This window comes from Strix aluco, chromosome 28, assembly GCF_031877795.1.
Source record: "Strix aluco isolate bStrAlu1 chromosome 28, bStrAlu1.hap1, whole genome shotgun sequence".
In the NCBI taxonomy this organism is placed as follows: Eukaryota; Metazoa; Chordata; class Aves; order Strigiformes; family Strigidae; genus Strix; species Strix aluco.
The window spans coordinates 2,393,512-2,414,769 of NC_133958.1; the positions used below are offsets into that span (position 1 = coordinate 2,393,512).

The 21,258-nt window shown below is 61.7% G+C and overlaps 2 protein-coding genes across 4 annotated transcripts; one reads left to right on the plus strand and one right to left on the minus strand.

Moving 5' to 3' along the window:
• Nucleotides 1-60: 60 nt before the first annotated feature.
• Nucleotides 61-12,181, minus strand: LOC141916100 (STE20-like serine/threonine-protein kinase). 2 transcript variants are annotated; one of them, XM_074808206.1, is made up of 18 exons: nt 8,600-12,181; nt 6,880-7,044; nt 6,702-6,750; nt 6,346-6,495; nt 6,171-6,243; nt 5,616-5,810; nt 5,214-5,295; nt 5,018-5,128; nt 3,068-4,924; nt 2,821-2,951; nt 2,119-2,242; nt 1,785-1,964; nt 1,551-1,680; nt 1,320-1,444; nt 1,049-1,234; nt 822-947; nt 618-731; nt 61-526 (listed from the first exon to the last, which is right to left on the minus strand). In XM_074808206.1, the coding sequence occupies exons 1-18, from the start codon at nt 8,747-8,749 to the stop codon at nt 419-421; spliced, it is 4,056 nt and encodes a 1,351-aa protein (XP_074664307.1). In that variant the 5' UTR covers nt 8,750-12,181; the 3' UTR covers nt 61-418. The 2 variants fall into 2 exon arrangements, with proteins under 2 accessions (XP_074664307.1, XP_074664306.1); XM_074808205.1 differs by having other exon boundaries at nt 6,702-7,044.
• A 354-nt stretch (nt 12,182-12,535) lies between these two features.
• Nucleotides 12,536-19,093, plus strand: ARID5A (AT-rich interaction domain 5A). Of its 2 annotated transcripts, XM_074808212.1 has the most exons (7): nt 12,536-12,618; nt 14,625-14,719; nt 15,540-15,705; nt 15,797-15,849; nt 16,648-16,745; nt 16,827-16,974; nt 17,225-19,093. In XM_074808212.1, the coding sequence occupies exons 2-7, from the start codon at nt 14,675-14,677 to the stop codon at nt 18,497-18,499; spliced, it is 1,785 nt and encodes a 594-aa protein (XP_074664313.1). In that variant the 5' UTR covers nt 12,536-12,618; nt 14,625-14,674; the 3' UTR covers nt 18,500-19,093. The 2 variants fall into 2 exon arrangements, with proteins under 2 accessions (XP_074664313.1, XP_074664314.1); XM_074808213.1 differs by lacking the exon at nt 12,536-12,618 and having other exon boundaries at nt 14,545-14,719.
• Nucleotides 19,094-21,258: the final 2,165 nt, after the last annotated feature.

Genomic DNA, 21,258 nt, shown 5'->3' on the forward strand with positions numbered 1-21,258 from the left:
GGGGGGGGGGGGGCGTGCAAGACAAGAGTTTAAGTAAAATAGTCACAAACAGACTTTCTTCAAGAAAAGATGTATTTCCTTGAGTTGCAATTCAGCTGAGGGGAGATCCGCAGGGGAAGTGCCAGCAACCCCCCCCTGCTGTTTCCACAGCTTCGAGCCCAGGGGGGGAGACCCCCCCGAGGGGCTTCTGGGGTGATTCAGGGTGTTGGCACCTGCTTCACCCCTCCAGCTCAGCGAGGGTGGGCTCGAACCCACCCACACGTGCCACCGCCGGGCTCCATACCACGTCCTGCTCGGCCCCGGGGCTCGGCTGCCCCTCGCGTCGCCTTTGAGATCCTCAGTCCCGTCTGGAAGAGCCGTGGGACGGGGCACCAGGCCCCTGCCTGCCTCTCTCTCCCCAGTAACCCCCAGCGCAGCGTCAGGAGAGGAGGTGGAAGAAGCGGCTGATCCTGTTGCTGCCGCGGGCACCCCGCAGCTCTCCTCGCTGCTGCACTGGCAGCGAGTTCCCCAGTTCCTCCTCCAGCATCTGGAGAAGAGAAACAACGCTGCCGTGGCCCCGGGAGAGCAGCCCTCCAGCGTGTCCCAGGCTGGGGAGGGGACGCTGTGGGGCCACTCACCTCCTTGCGAGCCACCAGCCGTTGCTTCCAGGCGCTGAGCTCCATGGCGTGCTCCTGGTCCAGCCGCCCCAGCTGCCTCCTCTCCTGCTCTGCCAAGAGGTGCATCTTCTCCCCCTGGGAGAGGAGAGGTGGAAAGGGGAAGGAGGAGGCTGGAGGAGAGGTAGCAGGGGTGCAGTGGACAGTTTTGCAGCTGTTTCCCAGTACCTGCATCTGCTCCAGCTCTGCCAGGCTCTCAGCCTGCTGCTGCTGCAGCTGCTGCAACTGCTGCGCCTGCTGCTCCTGCTGCCGCTGCGCCTCCGCTCGCTGCCGCCTCTCCTCCTGCTGCGTGAACTGCGGCGGGGGGACAGCCCACGTCACCCTCCCTTTCCCCAAAAGGCTTTTCAGGGACTTTGTGCTGAGGAAGCTCATTGGCCCCAGACGGGTCCTCGTACCTGCTTGGCCCTCTCCCTCTGCTTGGCCCCATTCGCCTCCTGGATCTTCAGGTTGTCCTTGAAGAGGGCCAGGCGGATTTTGGCGTCACAGCGTTGGCTTTTCAGCAGCTGAGCCCGCTCCTGCGCGTGCTGGCTCCTCAGATCCTCCAGCAAGAGCTGGTGGAAGCGGTTCATCCTCTCTGTCTCCTGGGAAAGGGGCAGGAGGGTGAGGCAGGAGAGGGGTTGGGAGCCCGCAGGGCTGGGGGAGTGTTGCCGGCGGCTCCTGCCTCACCTTCTCGTGGCGCTTGCGGAGCTGCTGCCGCTGCAGTGTGTGCTGCTCCTTCACCTGCTGCCTGAAGAGCTGGTACTTCTCCTGCAGGTGCCCTTGCTCCATGCTCCACACCACCGACTCGCGGGCTACCGGGCAAGACAGCAGCAGCATGACCACCTCCAAAAACCCCCAGCCAGACCCCCTGCTCCCCTCAAAGAACCCTCCACCACCCTCCTCCTCCCTGCATTCCACCTCTTCTGAGGCTATGGATCTTGTTGATGCACTCCCAGTCGATGGACATCATCTTCTTCTTGTGCTCCTGGACAACCCTCTGGAGGGCTGAGTTGAGTTCCTCCCGCTGCTGCTGCAGGAACCGCTGCTCCTGCGGCAAGTAACAGCGGGGGCTTCATCCCAGCACCCAGGGGAGATGGTCTCCAGGCTCCTGGGGGCACGTCTAGGGGAGCCAGAGCTGCTCCGGACACTCACCTCTCTCCCATCGCCCTTCAGCTCTTGCATCCTCTTCCCACAGTCCTTCTCCTGGAGGGACTTGAGGCGCTTGGCCTCATCTCGCAGCCTCGTCGTGTACTCGAGCTCCTGGCGCTCCTTCAGCTGCCGGTAGCGCCGCTCCGAGCTCTCCACCTCCCGGTCGTAAAACTCCTTCTTGCTCTGCCATGCAGATATGGTTAATGGGGCCACCAGAAGTGGCCACCAAAGCAACCAAACCCCACCCCCCCAGACCCTGGCATCTCCAGCAGTAGGACCCCAGCACCCCCTTGCACTCTGAACAGCTCATGGCACCGGGGGACGATGGTCTGGTTACCGTCATCTCCTGCTCAATGTGACGAAACATCTGCTCCCGCTGCTGGTGGAACTTCTGCTCCAGCTGGCTCTGAGCTCGCTGCTCTTCCTTCTGCAGCACTCGCAGCTCACGGAGCTCCTGGCGCCTAAAGGTTTGGGGAATCGGGGTGAGGGGGGCCCAAAGTGGCCCTGGAGGCACCTCTCTCCTTCCTAGGATGGCTGACTTGTAGGTGGCTAAAGGAAGGGAGAAGCTCAGCCCTGGTCCAACATCAGGGAGAAGAATTTCTCCAGCAGGAAGATGGGATGCCCATTGGGTCTGTGGTGGCCACGCTCCCAAGCTCAGCTGATGTCACTGCCCCTCCATCTCCCCCTTCAGCCCTTCCTACTCTCCTTGGGTGATGCAAGACCTTATGGGAGAAGATCTTCCCCTCTTCTTTCCTCAAGCTGGCTGCTGGACACACCAGACACAGGGCTGGGCAATGTTTTGGCTCCTCACGTGTCCCTTCTGCACAGCCCTGAGGATGCAGGGAAGGGCTTGCTCACGCTCTCCAGCTGGAGCAGAGCCCAGCCAGGGTGGCAGATGGGTTTATCCAAGCCTGAAGGTCAAGTCCTTGGGCTTCACACAGAGCTCCCCAGACCCATCCTCCCTCCCACACCCTCTCCCCTTTGCCCCTGGTCCTCCTTGTCCAGAAACAGATGGGAGATGCCCGGTGGCATCACTCACCGAGCCGAGCGCACCATCTCGTCCCTTGCCCCAGCCTTGCCAACGGTCCTGGCCGTCGTCACGCTCACCTCCTCCCCATCCACCACAAACCTCCGCGTTTTCTTGACTGTCCTTTGGAGCAAGGCAGGTTCCTGTGACCGGGATCAACGGTTTGAGCTCAGATGGCCCAAAACTCCGTAAACCCAACACAGGAGCCCACACAAGGTGGAGCAGCTTCACGTGACCATGTTACCTACAAGCTTCTCACCTGCTGGGCTTCCCTGGCAGAGGGGAAAGGCTGCACTGCTGCAGGGAGGGCACTTGGACCTTGTACATCTGCAGGAGTTTCCACAGGAGATGGCTCCTCTCCTTGCTTTGGTGCGATGGATGGATCTGGTGGGTTCCCTCCCTCCCACGCTGCCCGCGCCTGGGAAGAGGTGTGGACAAGGGCAGCATCAAACCTCACGGTCTTTGTGGCCTTTGGATGTCCACCAAGGGCCTCCTGGGGCTCTGGCACTGCTCCGCGACCCTCCGAGCCACCCATCTCCTCTCCAGGTCCATCCCTTGATGGTCCTTCAGGAGCTGGAGCAACCTGCACCCCATTTTCTCCAAGTTCTCCATCATTTCCATCTTGTCCTTTCCAGCCATTCCCATGCGCAGCTCCTGGCTGGTTGTCTCTGGGGCTGTTTTCTGCTTTCTCTTCTGTTTCTTCAACAGGCTCCAGGATCTCCACGGGGGATGAATCCTTTGCTGAATTTTGGGCCTCCTCCCTTGCAGGTCCCTCTCCTGTACACGCTGCCTCCAGTTCCTCTCCCGCCAGCATCACTTCCCCCGCGCTGGCTGCATCTCCCACTGGGTTATGGTCTCCAGTCAAACACCCTTTTACAACATCCTCTTCCAATTTCACTTCTGCTGGCACCGGGGCTTCCTCGGGAGAAGTTTCTACCTCACTTCCAGTGTTGTCTGTGGCTTCCTCCTCATTCCTCCCCACCACCCGCTCAACCAGGTCCAGAGGGTCAGTGATGGGCTCGCACACGGCTGAGTTTCTCTCCCCTTTGTTCTCTCCTCCAGCCTCTCCCAGCTCAGCCAGAGGCTCCTGTCGCTCCTTGAACACATCTGACCCCCCACCCACCTCCTCCGTCACGCTGGGCGTCAGCAATTCTTCACCCCACTCCACCCTCTCCTCCACCAGCTCAGTCTCCCCAGGCTCTCCAGCACCCTCAGGTCCCATGGGTGCCCTCCCTGCGCCATCGCCATCCTTCCCAGGGTCATCTTCAGCCCCGGGGGAGCCAACCTCAACCTTCAGGGCTGGCAACGACCGAGTAACCTGGTGCTGATTGGACTTGAAGCTCCAGGTTTTGGGCCCCACGACCCACAGGTCCAGGGCTGCCACCATCTGCCCCACGGCCGAGCCTCTGTGCCAGCCCCCGTCTGTGGGCACAGGCAGGGCCAGGGAGTTACAAGTAGGGTCTCTGCTCGACTCCTCTTTTGTATCACTTTTAGGGGTCAAAACGGGGCTCGGTTGGGCTGCGAGCTGTCCCTCTGCGGGCGTTTTAGCCACCGGCGATGCATCGGCACGTTGGGTTTCCTCCCAGGGCTCTGCCTTGGGTCCAACCTGCTCTGCCCTCAGCTCTTGCAGTCCAGCACAGTCTCCTGCCCGCTGTGGACCCAAGGGGAGCTCGGCCACGTTGCAGGGGCTCCCCAAAGGGTTGGTCTCCTCCTCTTGACACTCCTGAACTTCTCCTCCTGCCTCTGCTGGGACCGATGTCCCTTGAGGAGCATCCAGTGCCAGCATCTCCAACTCCCTCAGCTCTGCCCCACGCTGCTCCTTCGCTGTTTCTTGGGACTTCATCCCTCCAAAAAATGACCTGCGCCGCGTCAGCTTCAGAGACTCGGACAGCCTCTTCGCAGGGAGCCTCATGGAGCCCATGGGCTCGAGCTGGGATCTCCTCCTCATTTGCTTCAAGAAGTCTGATGCTTTCTTGGTCCTGGGCTCTGCCACCACCTGGACGTTGGGTGGGATGTCCGGTTCCTCACCAACTCTCCCCGTGGTGTCCGGGGGCTGATGCTCCAGGGGATCCCCCGGGGTCAGGGGGCAGGAGGAGTCTCCATGCTCCTGCCCAGGCTGTTGGGTGGACAACAGGGAAAGAGGTGAGGCTCAAAGAGCTCATGGAAAGGGTTGGAGGGATCTTGCACTTGCCAGTCCCTACTCACGCACCAAGGGGATCGGACCTTCCTCCTCATCCTCCTCCTCCAGCACGTCAGCCCGAGCTTCAGCCACCAGCTCACGGAGTGGCCGCTTGTCAGAGATGCCCGCCACGAAGGGGTGCTGGGTGGGAGCAAGGGAGAGGAGTGGGACCAACGCCGGGGATGGGTCCCACAACCCTGGGCAGGTGGCGATGGGTGCTGTCTACCTGCAGGAGCTGGCTGGCCGACCACCGCGCCTCAGGGCTCTTCTCTAGAGATTTCCTCAGGAAGTCCTTGAAGTCTTCAGACCTGTGGGATGGTCCCTGTGAGCATGAGGCCAGAAGCTCCCTGTGACCCCCACCGTGGGCCCCACAGACCCCGGGGTGATGCCAAGGACACTCAGGCTCTGCTAGCACCTTGGCAGGAGCTCCCCACCCCGGTGCTGCCCACCAGTGTCACCTTCTGTGGGCAAAGGTGGTGCCACTTCTGGAGGAATCACAACCAGCATCGCTCATGGTCCAAGAGCCCATCCCAGCTGCCTGGACATGGCTTTGAGCAGGAGCTGCCCCACGGGACAACAATTCCCACCGTCACCAAGGTTGGGGTGACGTCTCTGCGCAGGGACTCACCACCTCTTGGGGTGACGCAAGGTGGGTGGCTGGGACTTGGCGATTTTCAGCAGCACCCGGAGGGGGTTCAGCTCGTGGTAGGGGGGCTCCATCTCGGCCATCTCGATCAGCGTGATGCCCAGTGACCAGATGTCAGCCTTGTAGCTGTAGGGACTCTCCTTGGACGTCTCGCACTGCACCACCTCCGGGGCCATCCTGGGCGTGGGAGAGAGGGGAGGAGGTGCAGCCCACCCTGGGCTGGGGGCTGGTATCTCCCTCTAAAACCAGCCCCTCTGGAGACAACCCTCCAGGCAGAAGAGGGGAGATTCAACCCCAACTCTTCCAACACTACCCCAGGAGGGCTCATACCCCCCAGCACCCCACGTGTCCTCTCCACTCTACCAAGAAGCCCACCCTGGAGCCAGCGTTGGCTGGAGGAGGAACAATCCGGTTCCTTGAGGTGCTCCCAGTGTCGAGGAACCGGTTGCGAGTGTCCGCAGGAGGAACGGGACACCTGGGCTCCCACCTGCCGCTCTCAAATCCCACCATCCCCGGGGATTTCTGCCCCACACCTACCAGTACGGGGTGCCGATGAAGGACACCCGACGCTGGACAGTGCTGGAGTTTTTAGCCGAGACGCCAAAATCAGCTGCAGAGCAAAAAGCGGCAGTTCGAGAGGATCCTCGGGGCAAAGCATCCCCGGGGCTTCACTCCCGGCCTCCCTCAGCGCCCCGATTCCCTCGGGACTCACCCAGCTTGACGTCCCCATCGAGGGTGAGCAGGATGTTGCCAGCCTTCACGTCCCTGTGGATGATCTTGCAGCCGTGCAGGTACTGCAGTGCCAGCAGCAGCTGCTTGCAAGCCACTCGGATCTGCTCCTCCGTCAGCCCTTTCTCCAGCTCTGCCGTTAGCGCAAACGAACCCGCCGCTAACGACGCCTCCTGCCAGCACCCCCCTGCAAACCCGGGGGAAGATGCACCCCAACCCATCCTCCCTCCTGGAGACGCTGCACAAGCCCAGGACTCCCTCCCACGCCGTGAAATTTAGCAATCCCATCCCAAATCTTCCCATGGCCACACACCAGCCAGAAAAAAAACATTTATTTACCCAAAATTGCTGCATCCACAGCCCCTCCGGGACAAAACTCCACCAGGATCTGCAGGGAGAGGTTTCCCACCCTGGTCTGCAAACGTGTCCCCTGCAGACCGAGTCCCACAGCCCCGAGATGGTGGTGGGACCCCAGTTCACGCGCGGGGTGGGGGGCCCAGCGCCCTCTGCCGCTCACCCAGAGCCGCCCGTTCCAGTAGAGCGCGTCCAGCAGCTTGGTGATGTTGGGGTGGTCGCAGCACGCCAAGATCTCGATCTCCACCACGTAATCCTCCAGCTCCTCCTCGCCCGGTGTCTCGATCACCTTGGCGGCCGCCAACGCCCCCGTCACCTTGTTCTGCGCCTGCGGGGGAGAGGTTTCGTGGGGGTTTGTGGGGTACGAAAGGAGCAGCCCTTCGGCGAGGGGGATGCTTGGAGCCATTGTGTCCCTCCCCAGGAGCCAAATGGTGGGGACGGGCGTGGGGACCCCGCTGCCACCAGAGCCAGGAAGGAGAGGGGTGCGCAGCCACCCCATGCAGGTGGCCCCGTTGTGGTCATGGCACCCTGCACACGGGGCCCAGAGCATCCCGCTGTACCCCAAAACCTTCTGCTCTTGGCATGGCCATGCCAACTTCCACATCCCGCTGTACCCCAAAACCTTTTGCTCTTGGCACAGCTGTGCACCCTGTGCATGTGTCCCAGAGCATCCCACTGTACCCCAAAACCTTCTGCTCTTGGCATGGCCGTGCCAACCTGTGCACAGGTCCCAGAGCATCCCACTGTACCCCAAAACCTTCTGCTCTTGGCATGGCCGTGCCAACCTGCACATCCCACTGTACCCCAAAACCTTCTGCCCTTGGCGTGGCTGTGACACCCTGTGCATAGGTCCCAGAGCATCCTGCTGTACCCCAAAACCTTCTGTACTTGGTGTGGCCATGCCACCCTGTACATGGGTCCTGGAGCATCCCACTGTACCCCAAAACCTGCTCTTGGCATGGCTGTGCCAACCTATGCATGGGTCCCAGAGCATCTCGCTGTACCCCAAAACTTTATGCCCTTGGCATGGCCGTGCCAGCCTGTACACAGGTCCCGGAGCATCCCACTGTACCCCAAAACCTTCTGCTCTTGGCATGGCTGTGCCACCCTGTACACAGGTCCCAGAGCATCCCACTGTACCCCAAAACCTTCTGCCCTTGGTGTGGCCGTGCCACCCTGTACATGAGTCCTGGAGCATCCCACTGTACCCCAAAACCTTCTGCCCTCGGCATGGCCCTGCCACCCTGTGCATCCCACTGTACCCCAAAACCCTCCAGCAAGCTGCATCCTCCCACAGATGCCATATAGGTGTCACGGGCACAGCCCCAGCGAGCGCTGGCGCGGGGGGCTTGGCAACCCCCCCACAAGGATCTTCGGGTGGTTGCACAGCACAGCCCCATCCCGCCAGCGATGCCGAGACACTCGGCTGCCCCGGCAAAGCTGGGGAGGGAAGAAGGTTTGACCAGGACAAGCCCAGCCAGGACCGAGACCATCACTGCTGCGTGTCACCGGCGCCGGAAGGAGGCTGCTGCTGCGGGTCTGACAAATGGCGAATTTGGGTTTCCTGTCGCTCTCGGGCTCTGCACCGTGGTTTCAGAGAAAAACATCCCCGTCTCAACCCCCTCGCTCCAACCAAGGCCAGAAACAGCCGCCAGCAAACGGGCTGGAGGAGCTGGTGGTTCTCCCCGAGCCGAAGGTTGGGGATGGGCTGAGCCAGCACCAGCGAGGACCCTACCATCCTCTGCTAGAAATTTGGGGCTGTTTAGGGGGTTTTTAGCTTCTTGCATGCCGGAAGCTGCCCAATTCGAGGCAGCAGTGTCAAAAAGAAAAGCATTGGCAAAACCTTTGGGGACACTTGGAGGCGTTTTGGGGCACTCTCCTACCTTAAAGACCTTGCCGAAGGCGCCGTCGCCCAGCTCGCCCAGCACCAGCCAGGCCTCCTCGGGGTCCACGTCCCGCTTGACGTGCTCGTACCGCCTCGGCGGCTTCTTCTTCTTCTCCGAAAAGCCAAAAAGCCGCCGGAGAAAAGCCATAGGGCCGCCTCCATGCAGAGAAAACGGGGCAGCTGGGCTCAAGTTCCTCCACCAAGCACCTTCGCAGCCTTCGCAGCCCTCGCTCTTCCTCCCCCGCGGGCAGGAAGGGGCTGAGCGCTGCCCCGGACCGCGCAGGATGTGCCACGAGATGGAGGTGCCAAAAAGGAGACGCTTCGCTCCACGCGCGTCGCGTCCCACCTTTGGGTATTTTCAGGCTGAGGGAAAGGGCTCGTGCTCCCCCAAAAGTGCTCCTGCACCCCCCGAACCCCTGCCAAAGCCACGGGCGTGGGTGTATTTATCCACAGACAAACATTACGGTGCGCATCCCTGTGAATTTAAACATCCATCCATGCACAGCCCCGGTCGGGATCAGCAGCAACAGGCTCCATCCCTGGGCTGAGCTTAAACAGGTCCCACGGGTGTTGGGACACCCCAGGTGAGGCCGTTAAGCCTAATTAGTGCCCCACTAATTAACTCACCCTGGAAAGACCCTTGTGGTCAGGCCGGGGTTCAGCTGTGCCTCCGCTCTGGCCGAGGGTTGGGGTGTCAAGTGTTGGTGCCCCAGCTGACACCTCATTTTGCAGCCCCCTTCTTGATGGGGGGCACCCAAAGCCGCCCCCCCCCCCCTCCCCAGCACCCAAAAGCATCCGGCTGCTCCCCTAAATCAAGGTGGTTTTTACCTCCTAAATCATAAATGCCCTGTGCCGGTGTGGGCGCAGCATCTCCCCGGTGCTGGGGGGGGGCTCGGCTCACGTGTGCTCCGGAGGAGGCTGTTTTCCCGGTGATTACATCAGTTAATCATGGGGTAATTAAATCCAGGGAGCTATTTTACAGCTTTATATTCATACTCTATAGCGTCAGGCTTCAGAACAGAGCCGCGTTCCTGTACCAGCACCCGACGGCATTAACCCACGGGAGGAGGGTGCTGGCGATTCCCACAGTCCCCCCCAGCCCCCGGCAGGTGACGAACCCTCTCGCCACCGTTTGTGCCCCAAAGGGATGCGGGTGCCACCGGCACTGCCAGGTCCGGCACCGGCCTCAGCAGCCGGACTTTCATCTTTTGGCTCTTTTTTTTCCTTTTTTCTTTTTCCTCCTTCTCCTTTTCCTTTTGTTCTCCTTTTCCTTCTCTTTTTCTGACTCCTTCTCCTCCTTTTTTTTTCTTCTCCTTTTCTATCTCGTTCTCCATTTTCCTTTTCCTTCTTCTTTTTCTCCTTTTCCTTTTCTTCCTTCTCCTTTTCCTTTTCTTCTCCTTTTCCTTCTCTTTTTCTGACTCCTTCTCCTTTTTTCCCCCTCCTTCTCCTTTTCCCCTTCTCCTTTCCTGTCTCATTCTCTATTTTCCTTTTCCTTCTTCTTTTTCTTCTTTTGCTTTTCCTCCTCCTCCTTTTCCTTTTTTCTTTTCCTTTACTTCCTTTTCCTCTTCCTTTTCCTTCTCTTTTTCTGTCTCCTCCTTTTCCTCCTTCTCCTTTTTATTCCTCCTTCTCCTTTTCTGTCTTCTCCATTTCCTTCTCCTTTTCATCCTTCTTCTTTTTCTTCTTTTCCTCTATCTCCTTCTTCTCCTTTCCCTTTTCCTTCTCATTTTCCTCCTTTTCCTCTGTCCCCTTTTCCTTTTCCTCCTCCTATTCCTTTCCAGCCAGCAGCCAGCACTGGGCTTTGCACCCTGGCTGAGCCCTGACACCTTTCAGTGCACCGATGGCCACTATCACCCCAGCAACATCTTTCAACCTCGATAATTCCCATTTTCCTCCAGCACCTCTTCCACGGGATTAAAAAATAACCCACACACACACCCTGGGGAGAAACTTTTCCTCATGCTGCTGCTGGAGCGGAGCCCCGCAGGGGCTGGATCCCACCCAGGGATGCTCAGCTTCCCCAGGAGTTGAAATTCAATATTTTGCCAGCCAGCTGAGCAGAGCCGGTGGCCAGTCCTGGCAAGCTGGGCCACACACGCAGCCACCCTGTGCAAGGGGAAACTGAGGCAGGAGACCCGCCCCCCCCCCCAGCTCCCCCCATTCTGCTCGAATAGAAACCGGAGCCGGGAATAGAAACTCAAGTGGGGGTTTTTTTGTTGATGTTTTTTTGCCCTTTTTCATTAAATCACGTTATTATTAAGTAGAAGGCGGGTGCGTTCCTGGAATGAAAGGGTTAATGTCACCCTCGGATTCCTTCACCCCCTTTTGTAGCCCCGGGGAGGGGGGGGGACAGGAGCCAGATGCCCCCCCTGACCTCCCCCCGCTTCTGCTTTCTCAGGCTGTTGGCCCAAAATGAGTCACCGGGGGATTTTTCTTTTTTTTTCAGGGCTCTTTCACAAACCGGCCAGGGAGGGGGGAGATTCTCAGGGGGCTGCTATGGGGTTGAGCACCCATGGGTGCTCTCCAGCAGCCCTCGGTCCTGCCCCCACCATCCCCAATTTATGGGTGGCTTTGGTCCCATGGGACTGGGATGCCCAAGTTGGGGACAAGGGACAGTGTCCCCCAAAAGTGGCACCCAGTGCCTGAGCGATGCTGGGGGGGCTCCGTCCCCGTTTGCAGGATGGTGTCCAGTCCCGGGGACACCAGTGACTTTGTCCCCATTTCCAGGATGGTGCCCAGCACTGGGGACACTGGTGGCTCCGTCCCCATTTGCAGGATGGTGCCCAGTCCCAGGGGCACTGGTGACTGTCCCTGTTTCCAGGATGGTGCCCAGCGCTGGGGACACTGGTGACTTTGTCCCCATTTCCAGGATAGTGCCCAGCCCCGGTGACACCAGTGACTCTCCCCATTCGCAGGACGGTGCCCAGCCCCAGGGGACACCAGTGGCTCCGTCCCCTTTGCAGGACAGTGCCCAGCCCCGGGGGCACCGGTGACTTTGTCCCCATTTCCAGGATGGTGCCCAGCACTGGGGACACTGGTGTCTCTGTCCCTGTTTCCAGGATGGTGCCCAGGACCAGGGACACCAGTGGCTTTGTCCCCGTTTCCAGGATGGTGCCCAGCACTGGGGACACTGGTGACTTTGTCCCCATTTCCAGGATGGTGCCCAGCCCCGGTGGCACCGGTGACTTTGTCCCCACTTCCAGGATGGTGCCCAGCGCCAGTGACACCAGTGACTCTCCCCATTCACAGGATGGTGCCCAGCACTGGGGACACTGGTGGCTCTGTCCCTGTTTCCAGGATGGTGTCCAGCACCAGGGACACCAGTGGCTTTGTCCCCATTTCCAGGATGGTACCCAGCACCGGGGACACTGGTGACTTTGTCCCTGTTTCCAGGATGGTGCCCAGCCCCAGTGGCACCGGTGACTTTGTCCCCATTTCCAGGATGGTGCCCAGCCCCAGTGGCACCAGTGACTTTGTCCCCACTTCCAGGATGGTGCCCAGCACCGGTGACACCAGTGACTCTCCCCATTCCAGGATGGTGCCCAGCCCCAGTGACACCGGTGACTGTCCCCGTTCGCAGGACGGTGCCCAGCAAAGCCACCCTTGGAGGGGGACCAGGACCGCAACCCCCCAATCATCCCAGCCACCGGGATGGGGCCGTGTCCCCAAACCCCCCTGGTGACACCGCGGCCGCACCGCCAGCCCCGGGGTGGTGGTGGTGTGTGTGGAGGGCGGCGGGGGGGGGGGGGGGCTCAGGCTGGAAAGTCCAGCACAGTCATTCAGCGCGGTGCTGGGCTGCCGCTGGGCGAGAACCCCGAAAAGCCCGTCCGTTCCGGTAACGAAAGAGTCAATGGCACACGCAAACACACACTCACACTCACGCACACGCACACGCCACTTCCCTGAGTGGGGGATGACTCATCCCCCAGCCCGTCATCCCCGGGACCGTAACACCAGCAAACCACAGAGCTCTTCCTCCGGCCGCGCCGATGAGCCGCCCGGCCTTCGCCTCCTGAGCCGGTGAGTACCGGGGGGGGGGGGTCCCGGGGGGGAAGACGTGGGGGTGCGTGGGGGGTCCTATCACCCCCCACCAGCCACGTGTCACCCCACCTCATCACCCCCACGCCAAGCTGAGACCGGCTCAACTCGCCACATGCCACAGCGCCAAGGCCCGAGGTGGGGTGGGGGGGGAACCAACCAGCGGGTGGGAATCTCAAAAATTACAGAGAAAAGGGGCACCCACCCCAACCCCACGGGGACACCTCGGCCACCCCAAATCCCTTCTCGCACACCCCCGGGGGGGTCCCTCCGCCCGGCGGGGGGTGATGTAAGGGGGTTATTTTCCGGCGGCGCGGGCTGGGGAAGGGATGACTTCAACCCATTACTCACCCGCCGTCATGGCCTGGCGTCGCTCCCGCGCTATTCCTGGCCGTGACGCTCGGCCCTTCGCTCCAACCTCCGCCACGCTCCCGCCGGCCGGCAACACCAGGGAAATCGGGCCTAAAAAGTCAAAAATTGGGGTTAAACAGAGGGATATCGGTCAGCAGAAAGAGCCTCAAAGCGACAGCGGCGGCGAGAAGCGCGGCGGGGCGGGACGTGGGATGAGTTTGGCCGGTCTCAGCCCCGCTCCGGCGGTTTCTCGACAGCGCTGGGAACGTGCCGCCGCCGCCGCGGAACCGCCGTTAATTATTATCGCGCTCAACGCGTAATTACAGCCCGGCCGGCACCTTCAGCCGCCCAAATTACCAGCGCGACGCTCACCCGCCGCCTGCGTTGAGGCGACGCGGCTTGTTCGCGCCGGTTTGAGTGGTTGAGCCCCAAATCGGCCGCTTTTCACCCCAAAAGCTCCTGGTGTTGTCGTCCTGACCCCCCCCACACACGTCTGCCCCCCCCCCCCCCCCCCCCCCCGCCGCGCTTTTCCCCGGTTTCCTGCGTTTTCGCAGCGATACCAGAAAGGGAGGAAATCACGTCAGCGCCGTCGCTGCGCTCGCAGTGCCGGGAACCGGCGAAATCACGGCCCGGGGCGGGGGCACACGCGTGTGGGCCGCACGCGCACGGACACGCGTGTGCTTCACGGGTACCCACCGCACAGGCGCGTGTGCCTGCACGCACAGAGACACACACACACACACACGCGTGTTGGGGGGGGCTCCCCCCTCCCTCTCCCAGCACCCACATACGTCGAGGCGCGTGCGCGCACGCGTGGCCGCGCACACGCGTGTGCCCGCAGCGCCCGCACACGCGTGTGCGGATGCGTGTGGAAGCCGGTAGCCACGGACTCACACGCGTGTTGGCGCTTGGAACACACACACACACACACACACACACACACACACACACCGCCGTGAACACGCTGGGACACGCGTGAGCGGCCCTTGCACACGCGTGTGCGCACACGACTACGAGGCGGCGGCGGGACTACAACTCCCAGCATGCTCTGCGCTGCGGGAGGGGGGGAACGACGAGCAGCTGCGCTGACCAATAGGAGGAGGGGGCGTGGCCGCGCTACCCAATAGGCGACGAGGGGGGGCGTGGCGCGGTCACATGGCGCGGCGGCGGCGGGTGAGCGGGACCGGGACCGGCGGGGGGAAACGGGGCGGGGGGGGGGGGGTCTCTTGGGGGGGCGTGAGGGGGGACACGGAAAGGACGGGGGGGGTGTCCCCCCCCCCACACCCCGTTCTTCACTTTGCCCAAGCTGGCACTCCTTTTTTTTTTTTTTTTTTAAACCCGTTTTGCAACGTTTTGCCCCCAAAAGTGGGCGGGGGGGAGGGAGGGGGAATTTGGGGTGTCAAGGGGGTTCCGACCCCTAAATTTGTTGGGGGGGGGCACTCAGGGAGGAGCTTTAGGCCACGGCGTCGCCCGCCAGGCACCGAAATCGGCCGAACGGCCGATTTCGGTGCCTGGCGGGCGACGCCGTGGCCCAAATCATCCCAATTTTCTCTTAAATTTCTCGGGAGGGGGAAGCAACAATTTGGGGTGTCTCACCCCCACCTCCCCCTCTTTTTTTCTTTTTTTTTTCCTCCCAGGATCCTTCTTAAAATCAAAGCCAACCACTCTCCCCCCCCCGCCCCCCTCCATGGAGCAACGAGACCCCCAAGACCCCACCGCCACCAAACCGCCGGTGAGTGCCACATTTTTGGGGCGGGGAAGGTGCTGAACCCCCCCACATTTTGTGGGGGGTGGGGGGCCACACACACAAGAGGTGCTCAGAGGGCGAGCGCCGCTTTTGCTGTGAAAACGAGGATGAGGAGGGTGAATTTCCCCAAACTGAGGAGTGGGCGGGGGGGGGGGATACTCAAAACAGCATTTTTGGGTAGAGAAATGTGATTTTGCTAATTATTTTTTGATCCTGCCGCAGCGGTGGGGACGGGGGGGGTTAGGTTTTGCCGCGCCAGCACCCCCCCCGCTGCCGCCGCCGCCGTCCAGCGGCTTTTTATTTTAAAAAAAAAAAAAAAAAGCCTCGAAATAGCTCAGCCGTTAAAATACCGCGTCTGTCACAAGCGGTTAAAAGAATAGAAAGAAGAATTAAAAAAAAAAAAAAAAATAAATAAATAAAGTACATGGGAGCCGAGCAGCTGCTTTGCCCAAAAATAGCAACAAGTTTTATAACTCCGGAAAATGTAGAACAAACAAACGAGAAACATTTTTAGCTGAGAAAGGCGGCGGCGGAGCAAGGGGGGGGGGAGTGGAGGATGAATTTCTGCCCGTCTGTTTTCCTGGAAGCTGTTCCTCGTGTTCTCGCACGGTTCCAGAGCTTTGACCAACTTGGCCAGCGGCCCAGGCTGCCGGCTAACGAACCGCGAGCTCGTTAAACGCCTTCGGGTTGGGGAATGGGGGGGTGGAGGTGGAGGGGGGGGGGGTGTTGGGTGTTTCTGCTCTGCCTCAGTTTCCCCTGAAGCTCCATCTCACACACCCCCCCCCCCCACCGCCGTGTCCCGCAGGAGGTCGTGAGCCCGGAGGATGGCTGCGAGCGGGAGAAGCCGGTGGAAGAAGCAACACCCGGCGGTGAGAAAGAGGAGGAGGAAGCCTTCCTCGTCAGCCTCTACAAGTTCATGAAGGACCGACACACGCCCATCGAGAGGATCCCTCACCTCGGCTTCAAGCAGAGTACGTGTGTGTGTGTCCCCCCCGCCCCGCCCTGGGAAGGGGAGGGGTGGCGGCGGCGGCCCCCTGACCCTCGGCCTCTCTTTATTTCCAGTTAATCTCTGGAAAATCTACAAAGCCGTGGAGAAACTGGGAGCCTACGAGCTGGTAAGCGTGGCCCCCCGGGGTGCCGGGAGGGGCGCTGGGATGGGCCCCTGGGTGTCAGAATGTGCCCCTGGATGCCAGGAGGGGCCCCAGGATGGGCCCCTGGGTGCCAGGATGGGTGCCAGGATGGGCCCCTGGGTGCCAGGATGGGTGCCAGGATGGCCCCTGCATGCCAGGATGGCCCCTGGGTGTCAGGATGGGTGCCAGGATGGGCCCCTGGGTGTCAGGATGGCCCCTGGGTGTCAGGATGGCCCCTGGGTGCCAGGAGGGGCCTCAGGATGGGCCCCTGGGTGCCAGGATGGGTGCCAGGATGGCCCCTGGGTGCCAGGAGGGGCCTCAGGATGGGCCCCTGGGTGCCAGGATGGCCCCTGAGTGTCAGGATGGGCCCTGGGTGTCAGGATGGGCCCTGGGTGCCGGGAGGGGCCCCAGGATGGGCCCCTGGGTGCCAGGATGGCCCCTGGGTACCAGGACAGGTGCCAGGATGGGCCCCTGGGTGTCAGGATGGGCCCTGGGTGCCAGGATGGCCCCTGGGATGGGCACCTAGGTGCCAGGATGGGCCCTGGGATGACACCCGCATGCCAGGATGGCCTCTGGGTGCCACAGTGTGCCCCCCTGGGTGCCGGGATGCACCCTAGGTCCCAGGATGACCCCGGGTGCCAGGTTGGACCCCTGGGATGGCCCCTGGATGCCAGGATGGGCCCTGGGTGCCGGGATGGGCTCCGGGTGCTGGGATGGGCCCAAGGATGTGCCCTGGGTGCCAGGATGGGTCCCCAGGATGTTGAACCCTCTCTCCCGCTGCAGGTGACGGGACGGCGGCTCTGGAAGAACGTCTACGACGAGCTGGGGGGCAGCCCCGGCAGCACCAGCGCGGCCACTTGCACCCGGCGCCACTACGAGAGGTAGGGGCTGAGCCAGGGGGTCCCGCTCCGTGCCTCAGTTTCCCCTCCCAGCGCCGGTTCTCACTGCCGCCCACCCCGCAGGCTGGTCCTCCCGTACGTGCGGCATCTCAAGGGGGAGGACGACAAGCCGCTGCCTCCCAGCAAGCCCCGCAAGCAGTACAAGGTCTCCAAGGGCACCGAACCGGGCGAGAAGAGCAAGAGGGCCAAGAAGGAGAAGGGCCGGGAGCAGGTGCGTGGCCCCCCCAGAGCCCAGCTGAGGCGGCTCCGGTTTGGGAGCAGCCCGGGACCCCCCGCGCCAGCCCCTGGGTTTGTCCCTCGCCGGGGGGAAGCCAGGGAAGAGGCAGGAGGAGGGGTGAAGCCAACTGGGAAGAGGCGAGCGGAGGGCTTGAGGGCAGCTAAAGGTGGGGAGGGGGCCGGGATGCTGAAAGGGGGCCGCGGCAGAGCCCCGCACCCACACCCCGAATCCCCTTTGCTCGCAGATGCCTCCAGACAAGGCGAAACCAGAGGCGGGAGCCGGCGTGGAGGCAGCGAGGGACACCCCGGAACGGGGCCGGGCAGCGGAAGGAGGGTCCAGCCCGGCCATCCCCACCCCGAGCCCCTCGGGGGGGTGTCCCGGCCCCTGCAGGCCCCACACCGAGACCTACAAGCGCCTTTTCTCCAGCTTCTACTCCAAAGGCAACCACCCCATCATGTCCCCGCTGGCCAAGAAGAAGCTGCTGGCCCAGGTGAGCAAGGCCGAGTCCTTGCACTGCCACAAACTCCACTGCCCCGAGGGCCGGCGGGCGGTGAGCGACGCTGGCCCCAGCCCCGAGCCCCCCCGGCCGGTCCCTGGCCCCCACCTGGATGAGCGGAGGAGCCCAGAGCCGTCGGGAGCTCAGGATCCAGCTCCCAGCATTGGGAGCGAGGTGGGACCCGTCCCCAGCGCATCCCCTGGCGGGAGAGACACCCAGGCCTGCCCGCGGCGGGAGGACGGGGGTCCGGCGCCCGCCGTCTTCACCGGCTGCTTCCACGCTTACCGCAACGAGGTGCTGAAGCCCGTCAGCTGTCACCCGCTCTGGGGGTATTTCTCCAGCTTGAAGGATTTTTTAGAGCCTCCTTCCGCCTTCCCGGGGCGAGCCGAGGAGCAGGAGCAGCCCCAAGACCTGCGGAACAAAGCGGGGCAGGCGTGGAGCGGGGAGAGCCGCGGAGCCGCGGTCAAAGCCTGTTGGGTGCCCCCCGGGGCCGGTTTCACCCCCGCCGCGGCCAGGGGCAAGCGCGGCCGCGAGGAGGAGACGGTTTTCGGCCCCGGCGCGAAGTTACGGGCCGTCTCCCCCTTCCTCAAGGAAGCCGACGGCAGGGACACGGGCGCCGGCTCGCCCGGCGGCCAGCAAGGGCTGGCCAAACCCAAAGCGGTGGTGGCCAGCCCCGGCTACGCCACGCCGCTGCCGCAAGCCCCGGACGTTTACAAGGGAGCGATGGTGCGTTTCCCGGTGAGCTTCGGCAACCCGCTGGAGCACCTCAAATCCCAAGGGGTGCCGGCGGCGCCGTCCCTCTCCGTCAACCCTTTCGTCATCCCCGCCTTCCCCAGCCCTTTGGTAGCCACTTCCACGCAGCCCTCCGATCTGTGCCGGCCGCTGGCGACCGGCCCAGGCCACTACCCGGCCTCCTACGAGAGCTCGCTGCGACACCGGCTCTACCCGGCGGCGACGTGGCACAGCCAACCCACCTACGCCTCCCCGCACGCGCCGGCCTTTCACCGCCACGCCAAGCTGTAGCGTTTCCACCCGCTCCGGCTCGGCCTCGATCCCTGCGGAGAAGGGAGACGGTCGGGATGCCGCCGTGGCTTGAACCGGGCGACGAGGTGCGTGCCGGAGCCGGTCACCGCTTCAGAGCCTGCAGCAAAGGGACTGAGAGGAGACAATCCGGACCGTGTCGTTTTTACTCTTGATCTTAGAGCTCTTTGTATCCGACATCGTTACACCGGTGACTTTAACTACCCGTATCACAAGGTTATATATATATATTATATATATATATACATACACACATAAAAAAGAGGGAGCAAAACGAGTTGCAGAGGTTATATTTTGCTAGAGATGCCGTGCCCCGGCGAGGAGGCCGAGCCAGGGGAGGGTTATTCCCATCCCGCCGTGCCCGGGATGCTCGGTGACTCCCCAGCTGGCTCACGCCACGCAATGTAATTCTGGTTTTTTAATTATGTTGCCTCTGTCTGGGGCTCTGGAGGGGTTTTTTTAGGGGTCTGGGACTGTGGCGAGCGCGCCGGCCGCTCCGCTGGGTGCTGCTGCGCACCTCCGACAGCCGCAGCGGCGGAGGCAGCGCCCGAAATAAAACTGGCTGGATGGTCCCAAGCTGGTGGTGTTTGGGGTGTCCTTGATTTCTGGGATCGGGGCAGGGTTTGGGGGGATCCTCACCCTAAGGACGGAGCCCCAGAGGTGTTTCCTGATGCCGTGAGGATGGGCTGAGACCTACCTCCGGGGCCACCCCGATCCTTTGGGGGGGAGGAAGTGCTTTTCTGCATCGGTTTTGCGGAGCAGCCAAGTACAAACCAGCCCAGCAACATCTCCAGGTGCCTTTTTGCCTCCGGGAGCTCCTGTCGAGCCGTTGCAAAGGACCCAAAGGTTTCGTGGGAGCCACAGGACTCGCTTTCCTCGTGCCAGCTGCTCCCCACAAGCGCATCCGCTCACCGTCGCCCCAGGCACCCCAGCACAAGCCGTGGAAGCAGAAGGAGCAGAGGGATGGTGGCACTTGCTCGTCCCCAAAGAAGGTTACGGTGGAGCAGGAGCAGTAAGTCGGCTTTTAAGGACCATTTCCTCTGTATCCATGGAAAGGGAAAGCTTTGGGATAGAAATTGGAAAAGAATTAGCCCCAGGCAGCACTGGTCACTCCATTTTAGCATGAGACTCGTCGAGAAAAGCAGCATCACGGACCCAACCGCCAACCCGGCTGTGGGAAAAGCATCACACGCGCCGCAGGCAGCCCCGGCTGCCCCTCAAGAGCTTCACTGCCAAAACACGCACCGTTAACCCCACTTGGTGAGCGAGGACGTGGCCACAGAGCTCGGGTCTTCCCACAGAAAGCTGCTGCCACACCTGGGAGCGAGGGCACTGGTGGTGCCGCGTCCCTGAGGGCGTCTCAGCCTTATTGTTGTTATTGCAGCAGAGAAATGGCGACTTCAAGCCTGGAAAAGAGAGTTGAGCTGCTTAAAAATGCCACAGGTCGACAGCAGACCCTCGTTTTTAGAAGATATGTCATCACGCGGATGCTAAAGCAGAGCTTAAGTTCATCCCATCGCTGTCAGCTCAGGGAGAAGGTGCCGTGTCCGGTGGCTCCCCAATGCTCAGCCTTGGGGTTCACAGTCACCCCACAACCTTCCCTGCAGGAAACTCTGCCTGGGCTGGACCCGGATTGCTGGCAAAGTAAAATCTGGCCAGATTTTCCTCCACAAAACCCCAGGGAGAAGGGAAGAAAGGGTGTGGGGTGCTGGCAAAGCTCAGCCTCCTCAAGACTCACCATCGCGGCGGCGCGAAGTCCGGTGTGTGAGAGGCTACGAAGGCAAAGTGGGACAGTCCCAAAAAGCCAGATGGCATCTGGAGCGGCGTGTGTACGGCCCAGGAGGGGTGGGAAGGGACTCGCGGCACCTCCCCGTTCTCACAGCGAGCAAGTACAGCCATCAAAGGGGAAAATTATGATTTTCCTGCTCCGTTTTCAGGCTCCCCGTAACAAACACGCTGCTGCTGCTGTGGTGTGCGCTGTCCCGGCCAAGCTGAGCCAAAAATGGGATCTTCTCACGAGCTGGCAGGATGAGGAAGTGAGCGGAGATTTCGGAAACATGCCAGCCCTCGGGGGGAGCACGGGGCCACCCCGGCACCACGGGTCTCCCCCTGCCAAGAGTCGCGCTCCCCGAAAGCATCTCAGCGGGTAAATGTCGCATCACGTCCCTCCGGGGAAGCGAGGGTGGGGCTCAGCACGGCTGCAGCACGGGATGGAGACCTACAGAGCGGGGGGATTATCCCCGATAACCACAAAAAGATCCCCCCAAAGCCCAGTGACAACAACGGGGGGGGGGGGTGACACTTGTCCTGAGCCCTGGCAAACCACCCTCGACGGTGCCGAACTCATCTTCACCTCCTCCTCTCAGCACCAGTTCTGTGGCTCAGCACCTTTGTGGCACCCCTTCTGCTGCTTCCCTCATTTCAAGCACAAGCTGCCTGGGCAGCCACGCAAACAAAACCAGAAAGGTTCAGGGCAGATGAAAGTTAAGTTTTTTTCAGCATGTATGAATATTCCTAATAGAATCACAGAATCACCTCGATTGGAAAAGCCCTTGAAGCTCCTCCAGCCCAACCATGAACCTCACCCTGACCGTTCCCAACTCCACCAGATCCCTCAGCGCTGGCTCAACCCGACTCTTCAACCCCTCCAGGGATGGGGACTCCCCCCCTGCCCTGGGCAGCCCATTCCAACGCCCAACAGCCCCTTCTGCAAAGAAATCCTTCCTAAGAGCCAGTCTGAC

Excerpts from the sequence above, each read along its gene's own strand:
- ARID5A (XM_074808212.1), top strand. The coding sequence starts at position 14,675 with ATGGAGCAACGAGACCCCCAAGACCCCACCGCCACCAAACCGCCG. Across the intron at positions 14,720-15,539 it reads CCACCGCCACCAAACCGCCG|GAGGTCGTGAGCCCGGAGGA; the intron begins GTGAGTGCCACA and ends CGTGTCCCGCAG. Across the intron at positions 15,850-16,647 it reads AACTGGGAGCCTACGAGCTG|GTGACGGGACGGCGGCTCTG; the intron begins GTAAGCGTGGCC and ends CTCCCGCTGCAG.
- LOC141916100 (XM_074808205.1), bottom strand. The coding sequence starts at position 8,749 with ATGGCTTTTCTCCGGCGGCTTTTTGGCTTTTCGGAGAAGAAGAAGAAG. Across the intron at positions 1,965-2,118 it reads ACATTGAGCAGGAGATGACG|AGCAAGAAGGAGTTTTACGA; the intron begins GTAACCAGACCA and ends TCTGCATGGCAG. Across the intron at positions 948-1,048 it reads AGAGGGAGAGGGCCAAGCAG|TTCACGCAGCAGGAGGAGAG; the intron begins GTACGAGGACCC and ends CCCCCGCCGCAG.